General features: G+C 42.7%; 1 protein-coding gene across 2 annotated transcripts in view; it reads left to right on the top strand.

Moving 5' to 3' along the window:
* The window catches only part of COQ9 (coenzyme Q9), a 23895-nt gene extending 2148 nt beyond the window's left edge, over positions 1 to 21747 (top strand). The window contains exons 2-9 of one of the 2 annotated variants that reach the window (XM_034425525.3): positions 599 to 758; positions 1576 to 1711; positions 4260 to 4402; positions 4616 to 4700; positions 8643 to 8747; positions 13641 to 13796; positions 19115 to 19168; positions 21151 to 21747. In XM_034425525.3, coding sequence (XP_034281416.2) covers positions 599 to 758; positions 1576 to 1711; positions 4260 to 4402; positions 4616 to 4700; positions 8643 to 8747; positions 13641 to 13796; positions 19115 to 19168; positions 21151 to 21186 — 875 coding nt within the window. In that variant the 3' untranslated portion in view covers positions 21187 to 21747. Of the gene's footprint in view, positions 1 to 598; positions 759 to 1575; positions 1712 to 4259; positions 4403 to 4615; positions 4701 to 8642; positions 8748 to 13640; positions 13797 to 13948; positions 14033 to 19114; positions 19169 to 21150 lie in introns of those variants that run through there. The other variant, XM_087877014.1, reaches the window with a different exon arrangement.

Here is a 21747-nt window from a genome sequence, read left to right as displayed (position 1 = left end):
CAAGAAAAAGAAATCTGCCTCTGCCTCCCAGCAATTTTGCCTCGTTGCAACAAACAGTAAATAGCCTGCTTTACTTTCGTTTTCAGCATAGCTTGATTAGCACAAGAAAAAAAAAATCTGCTCCCAGCAATTTACCTCCTTGCAGCAAGCAGCAGAGGCCCGCACAGCAATAGGCAATGGCAATCCCTGCAGCCTGAAACAGCTGAGAGTTGGGAGGCCAATCCAAGAGAAAATCAACTTGTGCTAATTAGGATGTGCTGAAGCTGAAATGGGCTGTTTCTGCTTGCTGCAAGGAGGTAAATTGCTGGGAGGCAGAGGCCAAAGGGTGGAGGCCAGTGGGTGGGCAAGGCTACATTCGGTGTATAAGACGCACCTAAATTTTCACCCCCTTTTAGGGGGGAGAAAGGTGCGTCTTATACTCCAAAAAATACGGTATTTTGTAAAGGGTATACACATGTCTTACTCTTAGGCAGTGTGATTTTGTGCATAGGTCTGTTGTAGGCTTCGGCTTCGAATCCTGAAATGTATAAGGGGGCCTTCACAGCATACAAGATGATTTGGTAGGTTTGTGTGTTACTCAACTAATTTCTGTTTTCAGTCTTCCGAAGCCAGCTGTATCAATCTCAGCGGGCCTTCCATCCTGCAGTGGCACTGCAAAGAGTTTCAGAAGAACAGAAACAGCCCCCCTTCCCACTTCCCAGTCAGCAATATTCAGCATCTTCCCCCCTGGATGAAAAGCATCCAGGTTCACACCACAGGTAATTTGCATAATTTCTGTCCCAAATGACTGTGAGCTCTCTTCTTTCCCCAAAGTAGCAATTATTCGCTTTGGGAAAGTATAATGAACACATTTTAGTGAGTAATTCAGCAGCTGGCATGCTTCCATCTTACTCCGAGGATGTTGCAAAGCAGTGTTCAGATTGACAACTGAGCAATTTTGTGAACCAGGCATCTCTAGAATGATTGGGTGTGGTGTTCATGTGCTTGTCAACATTGATAGATAAATGCTGGCTAGATTTATAGAAATCTATGAGCCTTGGTGGCGCAGCAGACTAAAGCACTGTTAAGTAACACCAGCTGCCTGCAATTATTGCAAGTTCAAATCTCACCAGGCTCAAGGTTGACTCAGCCTTCCATCCTTTTGAGGTAGGTAAAATGAGGACCCGGATTGTGGGGGCCATAAGCTGACTTTGTATAAAAAAAGAACACCGCTTGGGGGGGGGGGCGAAAGCCCTACTAAGCAGGTATATACAAAAGGATGACGGCTATTGCTTAACCATTGTAAGCACCCTGAGTCTCCGGAAAAGGGTGGCATATAAATCGAACCAATAAATAAATAAATAAATGCTAAGTCATAATGTAGTTTATTTGATGTATGTCTATCTTATCAAAGCTGCCTATAATGTTGTAACCCAAAATATTGTGTCTAAACAAACTGTTAATCAACCATTTATCAAACAGGCATGCCCTGTTTCATGATGGCATCAGTTGTAATTAGGAGAAATAATAAAACCTTTGGACTTTCCATGTTTAAAAGTGCTTGTAAGACATGCCTTCCTATGTTTTTACCCCTAGTTACACAGATCAAGGAGGTGAAGAATCAGAGGGCTACGAGAGTGAGGAGCAGCTACAGAATCGGATCCTGTCAGCAGCTCTGAAATTTGTGCCCACTCATGGCTGGACAATGGATGCAATTGCAGAAGGAGCTAAGGTATGTATCAAGAGAAGACCCAAAGGGTCTTAACTTTAGCTTAACTGAGTTCCAAATTCACATTATTACTGTCGCTGTTCTTTGAGAATATTTTTGGTGTAGAACTTTGAATTCTATTCAGAATCAACATTTTTAACTCCTTGTCAATAGGATTGATGTGCAGGAAATTTCTCAGTATCCCCCATTTTAGGACATTTTGCTTGCTGCTTTTTTGCAAAATAGGTTCTACAAGTAGTCCTCGACTTACGGCCACAATTGAGGCCAAAATGTATGTTGCTAAATGAGACAGTTAAGTGAGTTTTGCCCCATTTTTCATCCTTTCAAGCCACAGTTGTTAAGTGAATCACTGAAGTTGATAAGGTAGCAAGTTGTTAGGTGAATCTGGCTTCCCCATCGACCTTGCTTGTCAGAAGGTTGCAAAAGGGGCTCACACAACCTTGGGATCAGTGGTGAAATGTAAAATTTGTTACTACTGGTTCTGTGGGCGTGGCTTGGTGGGGTGGGGGTAATGTGACTGGGTGGGCGTGGCCAACTTTTTTTTTTAAAGCATTTTTTCTACAACCTTAAGAGGTTGCAGAAAAAAATGCTTTTAAAAGCCTCTGTCAATCCCAGCTGAGCATCGCGATCATCAGAGGCTTTTTTTTAACTTTTAAAAGCGTTTTTTCTACAACCTTAAGAGGTTGCAGAAAAAAATGCTTTTAAAAGCCTCTGACGATCGCAGCTGAGCTGCACGATCATCAGAGGCTTTTTTTTTTTACTTTTAAAAGTATTTTTTCGTCCGAAGAGGTTGCAAGAAAAAATGCTTTTAAAAGTAAAAAAAACCCAGCTTCTGATGATTGTGCAGCTCAGCTGGCATGGTGGGTGGGGGGGGAGGCGCAGAGATTTTTGCTACCGGTTCTCCGAACCACCCGCCGCCATCGCTACCGGATCGGGTGATCCGGTCCGAACCGGGAGCATTTCATCCCTGCTTGGGATACTGCAACCGTTATAAGTATGAACCCGTTGCCAAGCGTCTGAATTTTAATCTTATGATCATGGGGATGGTGCAAAGGTCGAAACTCTGAAAAAATGTTGTTGTTGTTGTTAAGTCACATTTTTCAGTGCTGTTGTAACTTTGAACAGTCACTAAATGGACTGTTGTACGTCAACTATTTCCTAGTAGATTTACAATACAAGACAGAATTTCCTATTTTTATGACATGAAAATTACCGAGGACCTGGGTTAAAATTGCTTGGTGGGTCAAGAGAGACACTAATGCAGCTGAAAAGGGGGGGGGGGAATGACGGCTCCACATACATTATCTTGATTCTTCTGAGAGAACCCTGGCAACTTGATCATTACAAGTACAGATAGTCCTTGACTTACAACAGTTTGTTTAGTGACCGTCAAAGATACACCGGCCCTCAAAAATGTGACTTAGGATCAGTTTTCACAGTTACAATCTTTGCAGCATCCCCATGGTTACGTGATCAAAATTCAGACATTTGGCCACTGACTCATACTTATGACCGTCACAGGATCATGTGATCCCCTTTTTTGTGACTTTCTGACAAGCGAAGTCAACGGGGAAGCCAGAGTCACCTAACAACCATGTGACTAATTTACTAACTGCAGTGATTCACTTAACAAATGTAGCAAGAAAAATTGTAAAATGGGGCAAAACTCAATATTCCCTCAGCACCATTAATTCTGGGCTCAATTCTGGTTGTAAATTGAGGGTTACCTATGCCAGTATACCACCCCATCCATGGACAGTCCTGAATGGGATTTGCACCTCACACGGTGCTCACCGGGACTTTCTAGTGTATAAATGGGGCATAGTGTTCTCCCCTCAGCGTGACTGCGGAGTCCCACACCAAACTGTAAATCACATTGTGACCAGCTGTAAGCTGAGGGCATTTACTGGTCCAGTATCTGATTTTTTTAAAAATGTAAGCGATGCTGCACATCAATGATTAGATGGCCTAGAGTCCTAGACGTTGATATTTAAACACAGATCTTTTTAACATTGGTTTTACTAATCCAGGGGTCAGCAACCTGCGGCTCTGGAGCCACATGTGGCTCTTTCACCCCTCTGCTGCAGCTCCCTGTCACTCAAAATATGCATCACAACCATCAATGTGCAACACCCGCTGGCACGTGATTTATTGAGTTTTTCAAACCCCGGTAGGCCAACGGTGGATAAGTCCAAGAAAAGAAAAGTTTCAGAAGAAAACAGAACATTTAATTCAACAACATATGCTAGCTCAAGAAATAGTCAGGCACGGGAAGGGTTTTGTGGCTCCCGGTGTTTTCTTTTCTGTGGGAAACGGGTCCAAATGGCTCTTTGAGTGTTTAAGGTTGCAGACCCCTGTACTAATCTAAATGTAATGACAGTATATATTTCTAGTCCGTTTATGAAATGCCATATGCTAAAATAAATAAGCTTCCCAAAGAGAAGTTAGGCCAAATTAGTGCTGCTTCGTTTGTGATCCCTGCCTGTTTAAAGTTGCAGAAATTCATTCCTGGGTGGGAATTGTTCAACTCGACTTTTCTCCTCCCTTCCAGTCCGTAGGTCTCTCTGTTGCTGCAGCAGGGCTGTTTCACAATGATGGCAGCGAACTGATTCTCCACTTTGTGTCCCAGAGCAACTCTAAACTCTCTGAACTTCTTGAGGAACAGCACAAGCTGGTACAACTGGGCCAACTGGAGTGAGTCCCAGGCAGAGCATGGGAAGGGGCGGGGCTGCGTTAGCCTTCCAAACAGCAGCGCGTGGGATGGTAGCTGCACTGAGCACAAGGAAGGCTGCTCCAGAGCGGTGCTTTGGCAGGTAACCTGCCTTTGGCATCCTGAGTAGAGGCCTTGAGCGAGCGCGAGAGGCAGGCAAGAGCGAATTGCACTAAATAATTCTTCTCTTTTGAAAGGAAGAAGACGACAGACCAGTTTATAAAGGATGCTTTAGAAGCGAGGCTGAGAATGCTCATTCCATATATTGAAAAATGGCCTCAGGTATAAAACTAAACTGCTTTCCTTGGTGTTTCTTGCAATGTTCCTAGATTGTCTCAGTGTGTTTAGAAAAGAGCATGTTGATGGCTGAATGCTTCTCCGTTTAGCGATCTACTTGGGAGACGCAGCAGAGAGAAATTACTTCTTTTTTCTCCCCTCTTGTGTGAATGAACTTCCAACCCCAAGTCCAAACTGATCTTCTTCTCTTGCTTGGATGGAACCCCAAAGTGCTGTTTTTGTCTGGAGAGCGAAGGCAGATAGCAGTGCCCCAGTTTTGATCCTTGCTGGCTCTTTTTTGTGATTAGATCTTTGTGGCTTTCTGAAACAAATTTTAAAAGACTTTTGGGCCCCAAGGAATGCAGTGACATTCATCAAGTTAAAAAAAGATTGTGTTTGTGTGTTAATACATGCCATATGCATATGGCTTGTGTGTGTAGATGGCTGGATAGAGACCGATAAGATGTAAATGATAGATGACAGACAGACAGACATCAGAATCGGAATAAAGCTGTAAGGAAGCTTGGAGGTCTTCTACTCCAGCCCCCTGCTAAAGCAGGAGACCCTACACCATTTCAGACAAGTGGCTGTCCAGTCTCCTCTTAAAAACCTCCAGTGATGAGGTTTTTGAACTTCTGAAGGCAAAGCTGTTCCACTGGTTAATTGCTCTCACCGTTAGGAAATTTCTCCTTAGTTCTAGGTTGCTTCTCACTTTGGTTAATTTCCATCCATTGTTTCTTGTCTTTCCTTTTGGTGCTTTGGAGAATAAATTAACCCCCTCCTCTTTGTAGTAGCCTCTCAAATACTGGAATGCTGCTATCATGTTCCCCCAGTCCTTTCTCTAGACTAGCCAAACCCAAATCCTGCAACCGTTTTTCATATGTTTTAGTCTCCAGGCCCTTAATCATGTCTGCACTTTTTCCAAGTCAAAAGTCAACAGTTTTCTTTAAATTCAAGCTTTAAAGAAAGCTGTTTTTAATTCTGTGGTGCCTCAGGAATCTGGGTGACTTGTAAAATAACACTCCCTCCCAATCAGTAGGAAATTTCCGATAGGGTCCCTGCTTTTACTTTCTTTACTTATTAAATTTATATGCTGCCCAATGCCCATCTCAGCTGTTGAGTGACTCTGGGTAGCTGACATCATGATAAAACAATAACAAAAAAGAATTTACATGTTAAAAGAGTAAAAACAAGAAGTGTTAAACGCTTTAGCCATCCTCTCCCTTCTGCTTCAATGAATGTAGCTTGTAGCCTCTCTCCTAAAGAGTTTCTGTTGCACTTGAAGGAAATTCTAATCATCCTAGTTGCTCTTCTCTGCACTTTTTCCAATGTCTCAACATCTTTGTTGTAATGTAGTGACCAAAACTGGATGCAGTATCCCAGATGTGGCCTTACTAAGGCTTTATAAAGCGGTACTAATAATTCATGTGATATTTTTTTTTTTTAATTTGATTTATATGCCGCCCTTCTCCGGAGACTCAGGGCGGCTTACAGTGCATTAAGCAATAGCCTTCATACTTTTGTATATTTATACAAAGTCAGCTTATTGCCCCCACAAACTGGGTCCTCATTTCACCTACCTTAGAAAGGATGGAAGGCTGAGTCAACCTTGAGCCTTGGAGAGATTCGAACCAGCAGTAAATTGCAGGCAGCTGTGTTAATAACAGGGTGCTTTAAACCACTGTAGTACCAAGGCTCTATTTTGATAGATTTTGATTCTATGCCTCTGATTATACAACCAAGGATTTATTTATTGGTTTGATTTATATGCCGCCCTTTTCCGGAGACTCAGGGGGGCTTACAGTGCATTAAGCAATAGCCTTCATACTTTTGTATATACCTGCTTAGTAGGGCTTTCGGGCCCCCCCAAGCGGTGTTCTTTTTTATACAAAGTCATCTTATTGCCCCCACAATCCGGGTCCTCATTTTACTTACCTCGAAAGGATGGAAGGCTGAGTCAACCTTGAGCCTGGTGAGATTTGAACTCGCAGTAATTGCAGGCAGCTGGTGCTAGTTAACAGCACTTTAATCTGCTGCGCCACCAAGATAGACAGACAGACAAACAGGTAGGCAAAGTTTTGTAATGGCAAAGTTGCTAAAACAGGAAACTCAAATCAAATCTACCGTGAACCATAGGAGTTCTCTGGGAGGAGTTTGGTCCTCTCCCTCTTCTCAGAGCCAACAGAATATGGTGGCAACAGTGCTGGACTAGGAGTAGAAAAATCCAAATTCTAGTCCCCCCTCAACCCCAGAAGCTCCCTGGAGACTCTGGGCAAGTCCTTCCCTCTCGATGCCAGAACCAGGGTGGGGTAGCAGTGAAGGGACTGCCCTGGGAAGAGGGAGGCCCTGGTTTCAGTCCCCCTTGAGATCAAGAAGCCTTGGGGGACTTTAAGCCAATCATTCTCAGCCCAGCCCTGCTTTACGCACTTTCCGCCTGCCCTCAAGACCTTTTTATTCCAGCAGACTGGGCTGGCCTAACTCCTTTTAATTGTTTAATTTTAATTTGTTTTTAAAAATAGGGATGTTTTAATCAGTATGGGCCAAATTTATTTAATGTGTTTTAAATTGTTTTTTTTAAATTTTATACTATATGTGTTTCATCTTTGGCTGTTCACCGCCCTGAGTCCTTTGGGAGTAGGGCAGTATATAAATCCAAAATAAACTAAACTAAAACTAAAGCCAGCTGGGCCGGCTTGATCCCATCCTCTCAGTTTTTTTAATCGAATTTTGGTTTTAATTGGGTTGTTTTAAATTCGGGCCAAAATTATCTAATTGTTTTTTAAAATGTTTTTAAATTTTATATGCTATGTTTTATCCTGGCTGTACACCGCCCTGAGTCCCACAGGAGAAGGGCGGTATAGAAATATAATTAATTAATTAATTAATTAATTAATTAAATAAATAAATACTTTGCAGAAAGAGGCTAGTCTGAGAGGCTCCAGCTAGAGGTCTTTGGAGTTGGGTGGTTTATAAATTCAAGTAAACAAATAAACGTTTACGAATTAATTTTTCACATTTCAGAACTGCCCATCTCCTCAAGGAGGGACTCTTTGTTGTAGTGAAGGACAGGAAAATTGAGAACCATATCTGATACCTTACGTTTCTGTACCTGGGGCTAGAATCTCATTCATGAATAACAAACAAGCATTCACTTGCCATCAGAACAAATTTGTCAGCCATCTAACTCCGATTAAACGGTCCCAGGAATCAGAATAACAGAAACACACAGTTGGAAGGGATCTTGGAGGTCTTCTAGTCCCAACACCCTGCTCTAGCAGGAAACCCTATCCACACAAATGCCTGTCCAATCTCTTCTTTAAAATCTCCAGCGATGGAGCACCCGTAGCTTCTGAAGGCAAGCCATTCCACTGGTTATTTTTTCTCACTGGCAGGAAATTTGCCTTCTGGTGCTTTGGAAAATACGTTGACCTCCTCCTCTCTGTGGCAGCCCCTCAGATATTGGAAGATTGCTATCATTTCATTCCTAGTCCTCCTTTTCACTAGATTAGACATACCCAATTCGGGCCTAGGAAAAAAGAAAGGCAAAAAGCCCACTGTGACTCTTTCTGCTTAAGCTTGTTGGGCTGAGAGTAAGAGACCCTCTGAGCAGCATTCAAGCTCTAGGAACAGGAATCTCCAAACTTGGCAACTTTAAGACTTGTGGACTTCAACTCCCAGAATGCTGGCTGGGGAATTCTGGGAGTTGGAGTCCACGAAGCTTAAAATTGCCAAGTTTGGAGACCTCTGCTGTCGAATAAAGGAGGAACTTCCATCTCCCTGGCCTAATTTATCTTATTTGGCTATCCGTTTGGTATCTTGGTTCATTTCTCCCCCTTCCTTTCCCTTTTCCCCAAAGTCTCACGTAATACGTAGAAGATTAAAACAGCTGGAGCATCGGAGGTTAAGAACGGTCCTCTTTGCTTAACCCATTTCTCTGGTTTTCCTCAGGCTATGAGTGTGTTGCTGATGCCACACAATATTCCAGCCAGCTTCAACCTGCTTACCACCATGGTGGATGACATCTGGCACTATGCGGGAGATCAGTCCACCGATGTAAGTCTGAGGAGGGGGTTGGCATTTGGGATTTAGAAAGGCCATGGGGAGGTTTGAAATACGCTGCTTTGCAGGGCAAATATATTTGGGGCTACCTTTGGGGAAAAAATGTGAAATGTAACGTTCACATGTTGGGCTAGACCCCCTTGGCTTTGGCTTAATATATTGTGACTTGTAAACCATGGCTTAAGGCAGGGGTCTCCAAACTTGGCAACTTTAAGACTTGTGGCCTTCCTTCCAGAATTCCCCAGCCAGGCTGGCTGGCTGAGGAATTCTGGGTGTTGGAAGTCCACTGGTCATAAAGTCACTATAGTTGCCCAGCCCTGGCTTAGAGCGGTGTTTCTTAACCTTTGCAACTTTAAGATCTGTAGACTTCTGGGGATTCTGGAAGTTGAAGTCTACAAATCTTGAAGTTGTTAAGTTTTGAGAAACACCGGCTGAAATAAGACATACCTATCCACCTGTTGCAGTTGCTTAGTTCCTGTGGCGCACGACACCTTAAAATTATGCCCAGCAGAAATGGAAGCAATATGGGAGGTTAGCGGGATTGGTGTGACTTCACTCAGGGCTGCAGAAAAGTTTTCTCTCCCATCTTCTGGGTTCAAGCTGCTGTGGACTGCAGGGGAAGAAATGCTCAGGCTGTTTCTACTCGCCCTGGCAAATCTGTTCTCCAAGAAACGCATAATTAAGTGAGATATTGTACGCAACACTCAAGCTTCATTTCTAAAGAGAAACGGGTTTCATGAGCAAAAGATGAGAGCAAAGGTGTTAATCCATAGGAGTGGCTTGGAGATCATCAGTACAGATAGTCCTTGATTTACGACGGTTCATTTAGTGACCGTTCAAAGTTACAAGGGGACTGAAAAAAGTGACATGACTGTTTTTCAAACTTAAGACAGTTGCTGGTCCCTTCTGACCAGCAAAATCAATTGGAAGCCAGATTCACTTAACAATCTGTTACTAACTTAACAACTGCAGTGATTTACTTAACAGCTGTGGCAAGAAAGGTCATGAAATGGGTCAGAACTCACTTAACAACTGTCTTGCTTAAGAACATAAATTTTGGGCTCAATTGTGGTTGTAAGTCGAGGACTACCTGTATCAAGGCTGCCCTGGTTCTAGATTAGAAAAGATGCATTTTGTTTTATAAATTAAAACCAGCCGTTTCTATTTGTACTATAGAACAGGCAGTACTGAAGTGATATACCAGATATGGCTACGTTTCTATTTTTTGCCTGTCTTTCTAATATTTATGAATCACCCTTTCTTTCTTGAAGACCTCTATAAAGTGTTATGTAACGCAAGCTTATAAAATCCATGAACGCTGCCAAACTGTAAATCATCAGATCAAAACAGATAACACAATTGGTTTAATTCTGCCAATGAATAAAATCCATGCTGCATTCAAATGTTCCTCTTGGAACTCTCTTTTGGTAGAAGACAGCAAATAAGGGGTGGGGTGGGGTCTTTATCTTAGGGGTACCCAGAGTGGAATCGGGCATTTGCCCAGTTGAAACCTACCAGTAGTTCTGCTCTTCGGGTTCCCTCCATCCAGGATGGAAGAAAAGGAAAGATTCTGCTTGGAAACTTTTTAAAGCAGTTACCTAAAATACTCCGTTCTTAATGATGAGAGCCATTGGATTTTTTTTGGGCTGGAAATAAAAACAAAGTAAATTACTTCTTAATTAAAGCAATTAATGAACTACTTGACCTATTATAAAGAGAAGAAAGAGATAAGAAGAGCTTAGCAGGTCCTTTTAATAAATGGTTTTAATAAACCCGTGCAAGAATAAAACAGCAGCTACTGCAGTAACAAATAAATGGCACACGGACAAATTAAAGGAATAAACCAGAAAGCCAAATAAAAGACAGAAATCACACCAGGAAGCTAACGTTTTTTTTCTGAAGAGTATGCAAATTGTAGTGGAGCTTTTAAGAAATTCAGCTTCCACAAGAGAGTCTGGTTTACTTTTTTCTCCTTCTGCTGTCTTGGAAATTAGGGGGGGCAACTGGTTTTTTTTTTTTTTTTTTTGCTGTTTCTAATTTATCAGTGCAGCACTTTGAGGCAGCACAAGATGCAACATTTATAGAACTGAAAATGAATGCCTTTTCCCACACCGGATAGCTTGGAATGGAAAGTGAAAGTCTGCTTGGAAACTATAGACTCGCTTCCAAGTTACCTGTCTCTGTCAGTTCAATTCGGAATAGAGCTGGAAGGGACCTTGGAGGTCTTCTAGTCCAACCCCCTGCTCAAGCAGGAGACCCTATACCAGAAGTAGGTTCTAAAATTTTTTACTACCGGTTCTGTGGGCGTGGCTTGATGGTCATGTGACAAACAATTCTTTAGGATTTAGCAGAGGTACTGGTCTACCAGACTTTTAACTGCTTGCAGAGCCGTTCCGGTCTACCCATTTGTTTTTGGAGCGCACTGGTCTACCACCACACTGCCTTTTACCGCTGATCAACTGTAGGGCAGCCCTTTGAAGCGCCGTGGCAAGAGTTTAAACAGTTTTTTGCCGCTCTGCCTCCACCGAGAGCACCGGAAACCGCTTTCAGGCAGCTTGGCCTCAGTTGCCAATCTACCACCACTGAGCGGTTTACAAGGAGCGGATCGGTTCTAGCCGATCAGTTGAGAGGCTTCTTGGCCTCTCAATTTAAAGCGATGGTGTCTTGTTTTTTCTCTCTCTCTTCTTTGTCAAGTGAGCCTTGATTTTTTTCCTTCTAGCCGATCAGCTGGGACTCAGGAGGCAGAGAATAGATTGGGGGTGGGGCCAGGCAGAGGTGGTATTTATCGGTTCTCCGAACTACTCAAAATTTCCACTACGGGTTCGCAAGAACCTGGGAGAACTGATAGCAACCCACCACTGCCCTTAACCAGACAAGTGACAGTTCCAGTCTTTTCTTAAAAGCCTCCAGTGATGCAGCACCCACAATTTCTGAAGGCAACTTCTGTTCCACTGGTTAATCGTCCTCACTGTAAGGAAGTTTCTCCTTAATTCCAGGTTGCTTCTCTCCTTGATTACTTTCCATCCATTGTTTCTTCTCTTACCTTCTGGTGTTTTGGTAAATAAGTTGACCCTCTCCTCTTTGTGGCAGCCCCTCAAATATTGGTACACTGGAACTATCATGTCCCCCCAAATCCGTCTTTCCTCTAGACTATCCATACCCAAACCCTGCAACCATTTTTCGTATGTTTTAGTCTCCAGGCCCTTAATCATCTTAGTTGCTCTTCTCTGCACTTTTCCCAAGTCAAAAGTCAACAGTTTTCTTTAAAATCAAGCTTTAAAGAAAGCTGTTCTTAATTCTATGGTGCCTCAGGAATCTCGGTGACTTGTAAAATAACACTCCCTCCCAATCGGTAGGAAATTTCCGATAGGGTGCCTGCTTTTATTTCCCTTTATTTATTAAATTTATATGCTGCCCAATGCCCATCTCAGCTATTGAGCGACTCTGGGTAGCTGACATCATGATAAAACAATAACATAAAAAATAAATAAATGTTAAAACAGTAAAACCAAGAAGCTTTAAAAGCTTTAGCCATCCTCTCCCTTCTGCTTCAATGAATGTAGCTTGTAGCCTCTCTCCCAAAGAGGCGATTCAAAGTCTCCAGGGTAGAGAATCTACAGTGATAGCATGAATATAATACCATTAGATCTCTGCTTTGAAGTAATGCAACCACAACTTGCATAGCCACGGCCAAAAATGCTTCTAGCATCACCGAAGCTAGTGCAAAGCAGCCTATTCCTTATTGTGCGTCTTTATATATGTAGATTTTTCATAGTTATAGTTAAGTTTCTCTTGCACTTGAAGGAAATTCTGGATATGGCTCATTATGTCTCTTCACCACAGATAACTTTGCAGTAGCTTTTCTGGCAAAGCTTCTATTCCTCTTCAGCTAACACTTTTATGTTCAGTGTTATAGTGCAGTGCTCTAGTGCAGTTGTAATTAGCGCTGTGACAAGAATAGAGTGGAGTGGAGAACAGAACAGAACAGAACAGAACCTTGGAGGTCTTCTAGTCCAGCCCCCTCCTCAAGCAGGAGAACCTATACAATTTCAGACAAATGACTGTCTATTCTCTTCTTAAAAACCTCCAGTGATGGAGCACCCACGATTTCTGGAGGCAAAGCTGTTCCACTGGTTAATTGTCCTCACTATTAGGAAGTTTCTCCTCAATTCCAGGTTGCTTCTCTCCTTGATTAGTTTCCATCCATTATTTATATTGTGGTGAGAGTATTGGGTTAATTGTGTTGCATTTCATGTATAAGTGATTATAGAGTTATAGCCTCTTAACAGCAAAATCTTGCCTCCTGTGCATTCCTTCAGGCTTGTATTTTTCCATAAGGTTTTCTAGAGTGTGTTTATTAAGTGACCAGAAATAAAATGATCTGACCAGACCTTGCAGTGTGATGTGTTAATTGCCAGATACAAAGATTAGGGCCAGCTTGTTTTTCAGCTCAAGTGAAAACCACCACCGTCTGGTCTTTTCTCCAGACCAATCAAAATCATCTGGGACACATCCAGGATCTAGGTGGCTTTCATTTGGAAAGTCAGCAAGCCCCTTTTCAGGATAATATTTCAATGCTTCTGTAGACGCATTTCTCTCAACGACTTAATAGGAGCAACATTACACCGTGCAACATAAAAATAACATTTCCATATTAATTGATGTTTAAAATTATATTACAGGTTTGTAGAACTCACTTTTCATGATACGTTCAACCAGAAATCTAAATGCATGTGTGTCTGTGTTTGTTTTTTATGGAATAGACAAATGACCCTCCAATTGTGATTAAAAACATGGGTAGGAGTTTCATACCAACGCAGTTTGCAAAGACCTTCATTTGCTATTGGAACTCGCATCTTCTGAGTCTCTTAATTCCCGATCTTGCAGATAAATTGGTACACTCGCCGAGTAATACTGGCCGGAATTTATAACACCACAGAACTGGTGATGATTCAGGATTCCTCCCCGGATTTTGAGGATACTTGGTCCTTCCTATACAACAGAGTGGCTGACGCAATGAACGTGGGCCACACAGCTAAGCAGGTGAGTTGTAATTGTGAATTTATGACCAGCTGACCCTTGTGCCACGCAGGTTTTCCAAGGAGACAACCAAGCTCTCTTCCCTCCCCTCCACCCTCCAAACTCACAAAAGTAACCTAATGTCATTTTGTTTTCCGCCTTGATGTCCTCCAAAGGCTGGCTGGAAATTTTGGGAGCTGAAATTCCAGCCTATTTGGAGGGAAAAGCCGCAATAAACCAGGTAATTTTTGATCAAGCACATAGTTTATTTTTAGTATTACTTTTACCCAAATGTTTCTGGCACATGGTGTCCCGAGCACTTTAAAAAAAATATCACATTCCTCTTATGACTGCACATCTTTCAAGCAGTTTTCTTTAAGTTTCCATTTTCTGGTGCCTAAAGTATTAATGAGCTCATTTTCCTCTGGTTTGGAGCTCTTATATGAAAATCTATGTATATTCCGAAGAAATCTTCCTGCTCGCAGGATGGGGGTGAGGGGAGGTTGAACCTTGTACTCCTTGGGATCATTATGAGTTTAACACATGGCTTGGGGGCAGGATCCCATAAGAGAGCAGGAGTTATGCAAAGGCATACAGTAATTGTGTAGCATCTGCTATCTAGAGCTACCATTTCTCTCCCTCTGTCCAGTATATATTGCGATAGACATGCTGAAATCAGAAAATGGAGCGCTGTGCGGTTCAAACCTCCCCTCCCACATTTCCCCTGGGACTTTGCACCCTGTCCCCACCTCCTGCTCTGAGTTAGCAGCTTGCTGGGGGTCAATGACAACTTGCCGCGGGGCAACTTCTGCAGGACAAGAGTTACACTAATATTGAAGAAATAGTGGAATAGAATCATTAAGATGAGAGTTGTGGTGGCACAGTGCTTAGAATGCAGTACTGCAGGCTACATCTGCTGACTGCCGGCTGCCAGAAGTTCGGCAGTTCGAATCTCACCAGGTTCAAGGTTGACTCAGCCTTCCGTCCTTCCGAGGTGGGTAAAATGAGGACCCAGATTGTTCGGGGCAAGAGGCTGAGTCTGTAAACTGCTTAGAGAGGGCTGTTAAAGCACTATGAAGCAGTATATAAGTCTAAGCGCTATTGCTATTGCTATTAAAGAAAGGATGCCAAAGGAAGGGCAAAATGAAATGTGAGTGACAAAAATTAAAAAATATTTTTTAAATTATTTGAAATAATTAAATTGAATTGTTGAATTGTCCTGCAGCGAGTTGTCCCAAGGTGAATTGGCTGCAGTTAGTTGTCCCATTCCGTCTTGCTGGTTCCTGCTGCTTTCCACCTGTCTTCCCAGGAAGTGTTTCCTCTACCTCCCCAAATCTCAGTGGGTATAAAGGATTACGGAGATGGCCTTCATGAAAAGATGCAGCAGCCATTAGGAAATCATGGACCTAGCTCAGGAAAACAGGAAAGGGAGAGAAGGAAAATCAAGATTGCCTCACCTTCTACTTATTCTCTGTTAAAAGAGAGTAGGAAAGAGAAATACTTGTCAGACTCTCAAGATTCTGTTGCTGTAGTCCATGAAGGTTCCAGCTTTAATAGTTCTTGCGCCTGTTTCCTGATCTGTTCTACCTCAAAGGGCTGACAAGGCTTTCTTGGGCTGCCTTTCTGGAGATGACAAGGTCAAAAAATCAAACTCTGAAATAATTTCAATAATGTTGCTTCTTAGCTATGTTACTAGAAGTTTCAGACTTTCCTTCCTTCCTTGAGGGATAGACTAATCTCATCAGAGATAAATAAAAGGAAACTTCCTTTAAAAAAAAAGACATAAAATATCTTTCCCCCACAACTTTTCAATTTTAAAGTTAACACGGATACATTTGGTGCTATAGGCAAAGACTTGTATAGTTGTTTTGATCAGGATTAGCTACCCTGTTTTCCCCAAAATAAGACATCCCCTGATAATAATCCCAATCAAGCTTTTGAACACATGGCAATAAGGCCATGCGCTTATTTCAGAGCTCAAAAAAATATAAGACAGGGTCTTATTTTCGGGGAAATACTAAACAGAAAATCCAAAAGAAATTGGAAAATAAATTATCCAGGTTGACTACTGTGTAGGATACTGCTGGTTTGCTAGAAATGAATATTTTCTTCCTTCGAGGGGATGATGTCATTTAACATCCTCCTAGAAGTTTGTAGATAAAATTAATATTTTTTTCTTGCCCAGGTTGAAGAATGGAATAGCTGTTGGGCATTGGGCTTCACTTAACAGCACACAGAAAAAGAATCTAAAGTAAATTTAAGCTAAGACATACATCTCCTTCTACAGAAGTAGCACACTGTCTTGAACTGTGCTATTTCCTTTTACCTGCACACATTTTTCAACCTTAGTCCGCAGTTTCTCTTTGGCCCCATCCTCCAGTTCTGCCGTTGTCTTTTTAAAAGATTGAAATTTTCAATCCCCCAAATAAAGGACGTTGCCATGTCTGTGCGACAGAAAAGCAAGTCATTTATGAAAATGTGGATTGACCCTCTGGCATTTACAGCCCATTCAAAAAGATGGCACATGGTCAGTCTTGCCTGAAAGCTGCCCCATGCCATGGTGAAACTTCCCATGCTTGTGTGGCTCATCGCAAGGTGTTGCTCGTGCTCCCATAATTTGGCAGTACATGCTTTTGTGTGTGTTGTGTGGAGGAGTTTTGTCTGCCTATCATCTTATCTATCTATCCATCTATCCATCTATCTATCTATCTATCTATCTATCTATCTATCTATCTATCTATCTATCTATCTATCTATCCATCCATCCATCCATCCATCCATCCATCCATCCATCCATCCATCCATCTATCTATCTCTGTCTATTTATCAGTCTGTCTATCTATCTCTATCATCCAGAGATACGGAGGATTCCGGATCTGCGCGCTTTCCGCCGTGCCCTCAAAACATTCCTATTCCAGCAGGCTGGCCTGGCCTAACCTCTCTTTTAAATTGCTTTTTTAAATTTTAAATTTGTCTTATAAATTGGGGTATTTTAAATTTGTTTTCTGGGCCAAAGGATTTAATGTATTTTAAATGGTTTTTAACGTTTGTATTATATGTATTTTATTTTCTGGCTGTTCACTGCCCTGAGTCCTTCGTGAGTAGGGCGGTATATAAATTTAATAAATAAATAAATAAATCTATCTATCTATCTATCTATCTATCTATCTATCTATCTATCTATCTATCTATCTCTGTCTATCATCTATCTATCTATCTATCTCTGTCTATCTATCATCTATATCTATATCTATCTCTGTCTATCATCTATCTATATCTATATCTATCTCTGTCTATCATCCATCCATCTGTCTGTCTGTCTGTCTATCACATTTGTTGGCTCCCATCTTACCGCAGGGTAACTGGGCTCCTTATAATATTAAAAAGATAAAACTATATAAATAAAATAATAATACAAAATTCAATACCCGGTCATAGCTAAACGATGGGGAGGGAGGGAGGAGGATGAGCAGGGGGAGGAGGTGATATTAATCTGTCAGCCACCTCCAATGCGAAGCTCCTCCTTCGGAGCCTCAGCCAACTAGCAGAGCCAGGTCTTTAGGTTCCTGCAGAAGGTCAGGAGGGTTGGAGAGGACCTCACTCCAGGGGGAAAGATGTTCCAGAGGGCAGGTGCGACAGCAGAGGAGGTCCTTCTGCACCCCACCAGCTGGAATTCCCTGGCCAATGGGGCCCTCAACATGCCTCCTCTGCTGGCACGGGTGGGGGGGGGACCAATCCCAATGGGATGAGACATGTAAAGCCATGGAGGGCTTTACAGGTGATTACCAACACCTTGAATGGCAAGATATGTGTGTCTTACTCGATTTTAAAAAGGGGGGAGGGGCACTATTCATAATGCTTTATTGAGCTTCCGCATTAAATCAAGCTAATTTGCTTGGCAATCTTTCTCTGTCGGTTTCTGGCAAGTCCTCTTTTAAGTCACAGCAGTAGCCCCAGAATTAATCCATTTTATTTCACCTCCACTTGTGTCTGTAGATTGATGTGTATTTTTTTGGATCCTGCTAAGACCCTGAGCTTGAAACTTCTCAAAATACCTCCAACCAGATGAGGTGCTTGGTTGCTTCTCTGGAGCAGCAGCATCCTGCCCACATCCCACCGTGCCTTTAAGATAGATTGCGTACAGGTAGTCCTCAATTTACAACCAATTGCTTAGTGACTGTTTGAAGTTACAGTGGACCCAAAAGGTATTTACGACTTGGTTCTGAAGTTCTGATGGCCACAGGGCCTCCCTCTGATCCCATGACCACTTTTTTAAAAAAAAATTGATTTATATGCCGCCCTTCTCCGGAGACTCAGGGCGGCTTACAATGCGTTAAGCAATAGCCTTCATACTTTTGTATATTTATACAAAGTCAGCTTATTGCCCCCACAATCCGGGTCCTCAATTTACCTACCTTAGAAAGGATGGAAGGCTGAGTCAACCTTGAGCCTGGTGAGATTTGAACTTGCAGTAATTGCAGGCAGCAGATGTAAGTGGATGTTAATAACAGTGCTTTAGTCTGCTGAGCCACCAGACTCAGAGCTCAGCGCCACCGTTTTGGGCTCTCCACAGCTGGCCTGCATTTATGGGAACTCAACCAATCTCATTGTACATACGTTGTGCACTGACAATAAAGTATAATAATAATAATGTAGTTTGCGGTGCCTCGTGGTCATGTGACTGCATTGTAAGCCGCCCTGAGTCTCCAGAAAAGAGCGGCATATAAATCGAACCAATAAATAAATAAATAAAGTGTCTGCTTTTGGTTTTCGGCAAACATAGCGAACAATGCGTTTGCTTAATGACCATGGTGTTTGCTTTGCAACGACTGCATTCGCTTAAACATCTTTTAATGACTTCATAATCCCTTGCGGGGTAGAGTCTGGGCGACTGAATGCAGCTGAGTGTTTCCTGGCCAGATGCCCTTCCTGTCACCAATGCGGAGGTTTTTTTTCAACAGATATATTCTCATTGTGCCCAGAGAGAGAAATATCTGCCTCTACCTAGGATCGAACTCACAGCCTCCTGATTGTGAGGTGAGAGTTCCCACCTCTAAGCCACCGCACCACTCACTGCATTCACTTAACGACTGCTGCCAATAAATGCCCTACCATTGGGTCACATGATGGCCTGCTTTATGACCGGGCAGGCGTATTAGGATCCACTACAGTCGTAAATCAAGGACTACCTGTATGCTAAGGCCATGTTGGTGGGAAATACTGAGACTTCAACACAGCAGGAGAGCACCACTGGGGCTGCTTCCTGATTCCTTTTCCCCCCCCGAAATGTAAAAGCCGGCTTGTAGTTGAAGTTTTCCGTCTCTGTGGTTTTATTCTTCTAGGTTAAGGCAACCGGAGAGGCCCTTCTTCAGGGACTTATGGGCGCTGCTGTTACTGTGAGTAATTCCAGACACAGGATTTTCCACAGCCTTTGCTCGGAAACAGTCTTTCCCTGGAGAATGTTTCTGCTGTTACAGAATGGAAAAACGCAGCAAAGTATCATGGTTTCTTTAAAAGGGGTTGGATGGGATATGGGAGCTGCCCTAAATAATGAATTTTCCCGAAATACGTAATTTCTAGGGATGACTAGTTTTAGCAGAATGCTTTTCATCTTAGAATAATCTTTGCAGAAACAGGTAACAAATAACCTGCAGCAAGCCCCTTTGTCTCAATTAATTTCCCGGTTAATTTAAAGGAAGAAGCCTTCACTTCTTTTAATGGGATTAGGTTACTTAATAGCAGAATGCAGGAAGGGTGCTTTAATTCCAGCCTAACGTTTTGTTGAATTCCTTAGCCAGTTCGCTCAAGAAGTCCAGGAGTTTGCTATTGGGAGTTTATTCTTGGTATGGCATTTTGATTTAGTGGTTAAAGCATCAGGCTGGAAACCAGTAGACTGAGTTCTACTCCTGTTTTAGGCATGAAAGCTGGTTGGGTGACTTAGGGCCAATCACCAGGAGACGGTGAGTTCTAGTCCCGCCTTAGGCATGAAAGCTGGTTGGGTGACCTAGGACTAATCACCAGGAGACGGTGAGTTCTAGTCTAGTTTTAGGCATGAAAGCTGGTTGGGTGACTTAAGGACTAATCACTAGGAGACAGTGAGTTCTAGTCTTGTTTTAGGCATGAAAGCTGGCTGGGTGACGTAGGACTAATCACCAGGAGACGGTGAGTTCTAATCTAGTCTTAGGCATGAAAGCTGGTTGGGTGACTTAAGGACTAATCACCAGGGGACGGTGAGTTCTAGTCTAGTTTTAGGCATGAAAGCTGGTTGGGTGACTTAGGACTAATCACCGGGAGATGGTGAGTTCTAGTCTTGTTTTAGGCATGAAAGCTGGCTGGGTGACGTAGGACTAATCACCAGGAGACTGTGAGTTCTAGTCTAGTTTTAGGCATGAAAGCTGGCTGGGTGACGTAGGACTAATCACCAGGAGACTGTGAGTTCTAGTCTAGTTTTAGGCATGAAAGCTGGCTGGGTGACATAGGACTAATCACCGGGAGATGGTGAGTTCTAGTCTAGTTTTAGGCATGAAAGCTGGTTGGGTGACTTAGGACTAATCACCGGGAGATGGTGAGTTCTAGTCTAGTCTTAGGCATGAAAGCTGGTTGGGTGACTTAAGGACTAATCACCAGGGGACGGTGAGTTCTAGTCTAGTTTTAGGCATGAAAGCTGGTTGGGTGATTTAGGACTAATCACCGGGAGATGGTGAGTTCTAGTCTAGTCTTAGGCATGAAAGCTGGTTGGGTGACTTAAGGACTAATCACCAGGGGACGGTGAGTTCTAGTCTAGTTTTAGGCATGAAAGCTGGTTGGGTGACTTAGGACTAATCACCAGGAGATGGTGAGTTCTAGTCTAGTCTTAGGCATGAAAGACAGTTGGGTGACTTAGGGCTAATCACCGGGAGACGGTGAGTTCTAGTCCCGTTTTAGGCACAAAAACTGACACATATTTGACATCAGATATTGTATTCCTGTTTCCCAAAGCTACCATCAGGTGTTTGGAAGATCCCCTCACAACTCCTATGAACTGGGGTGCCAGAACTAGTTTTGACAAATCGGTGGTTTTTAAGCAATGTTGCTTGGATCAACATTCAAGCAGCCCTGCTTAAAAATCATTGCTTGGAAGGATCACTGTCGTGAAATGACTAACACGGGTGGGCAACTGTGGCCCTTTTACAACCTGTGGACTTCAACTCCCAGAATTCCTGAGCCAGCCAAGCTGGCTCAGGAATTCTGGGAGTTGAAGTCCACAGGTCATAAAGGGGCCATATTTGCCCACCCCTGGACTAACAGTATTATCCCATTTTGCATGCTTGCAGCTTCTAACTTTCTTATGGTCTCCCTCCCTTTTTTTTTAATGTTTTATTATTTTTGTATCTGACAGTTCAAGAATCTCAGCGGCCTCAACCAGCGTCGATGAAGCAATTAGCTGTTAGTTAGGAGCATTTGAGCATCTCTTCTGAGACTAGCAAAGAAACTGTGTCCTGTAAATCTCGTCACAAGAACGTGAAACTGTCTCTTATTCTGTACCACCGTTAAAACGAACGCACCATTTCATCCGTCTGATGTGAAAACCTCGGCTTTTGGGGGAGCGTGTGGAATCGCTGGCCACCCTGACGATCAATTGGACCAACGGCAACCTAAAAAAATTAAATTCTGTTTTTAACCAAAAATGGGTCCGGTTTGAAAAAAATGATAAGAAGGGTGATAGAAGTATTTGGGGTTCGAAATTCTTTTAGAGCACCCTTCTTTTCATTTTCTCCACCTGGACATCTAGTGTGTCTTAGCCACAAACAGACTTCTGTTGTATTGGTGGAATTGGCTAAATTATCTCCCAGCTGCAGTGGCAGCCCTTCTCCGTTTAAAACCCAGGATTCTGCTCTGCTGTTTGTTGACAGTGTATTTATGGCACTCTTGTGAATATATATATTTTCCTGTACGTTTGGACACGTCTGTATGTTCATTAAAAATAGTGAGCATT

The sequence above is a fragment of the Pantherophis guttatus genome, chromosome 11 (genome assembly GCF_059756535.1).
Source record: "Pantherophis guttatus breed Tessera chromosome 11, ASM5975653v1, whole genome shotgun sequence".
In the NCBI taxonomy this organism is placed as follows: Eukaryota; Metazoa; Chordata; class Lepidosauria; order Squamata; family Colubridae; genus Pantherophis; species Pantherophis guttatus.
This window is presented reverse-complemented; position numbering and strand designations above follow the sequence as displayed.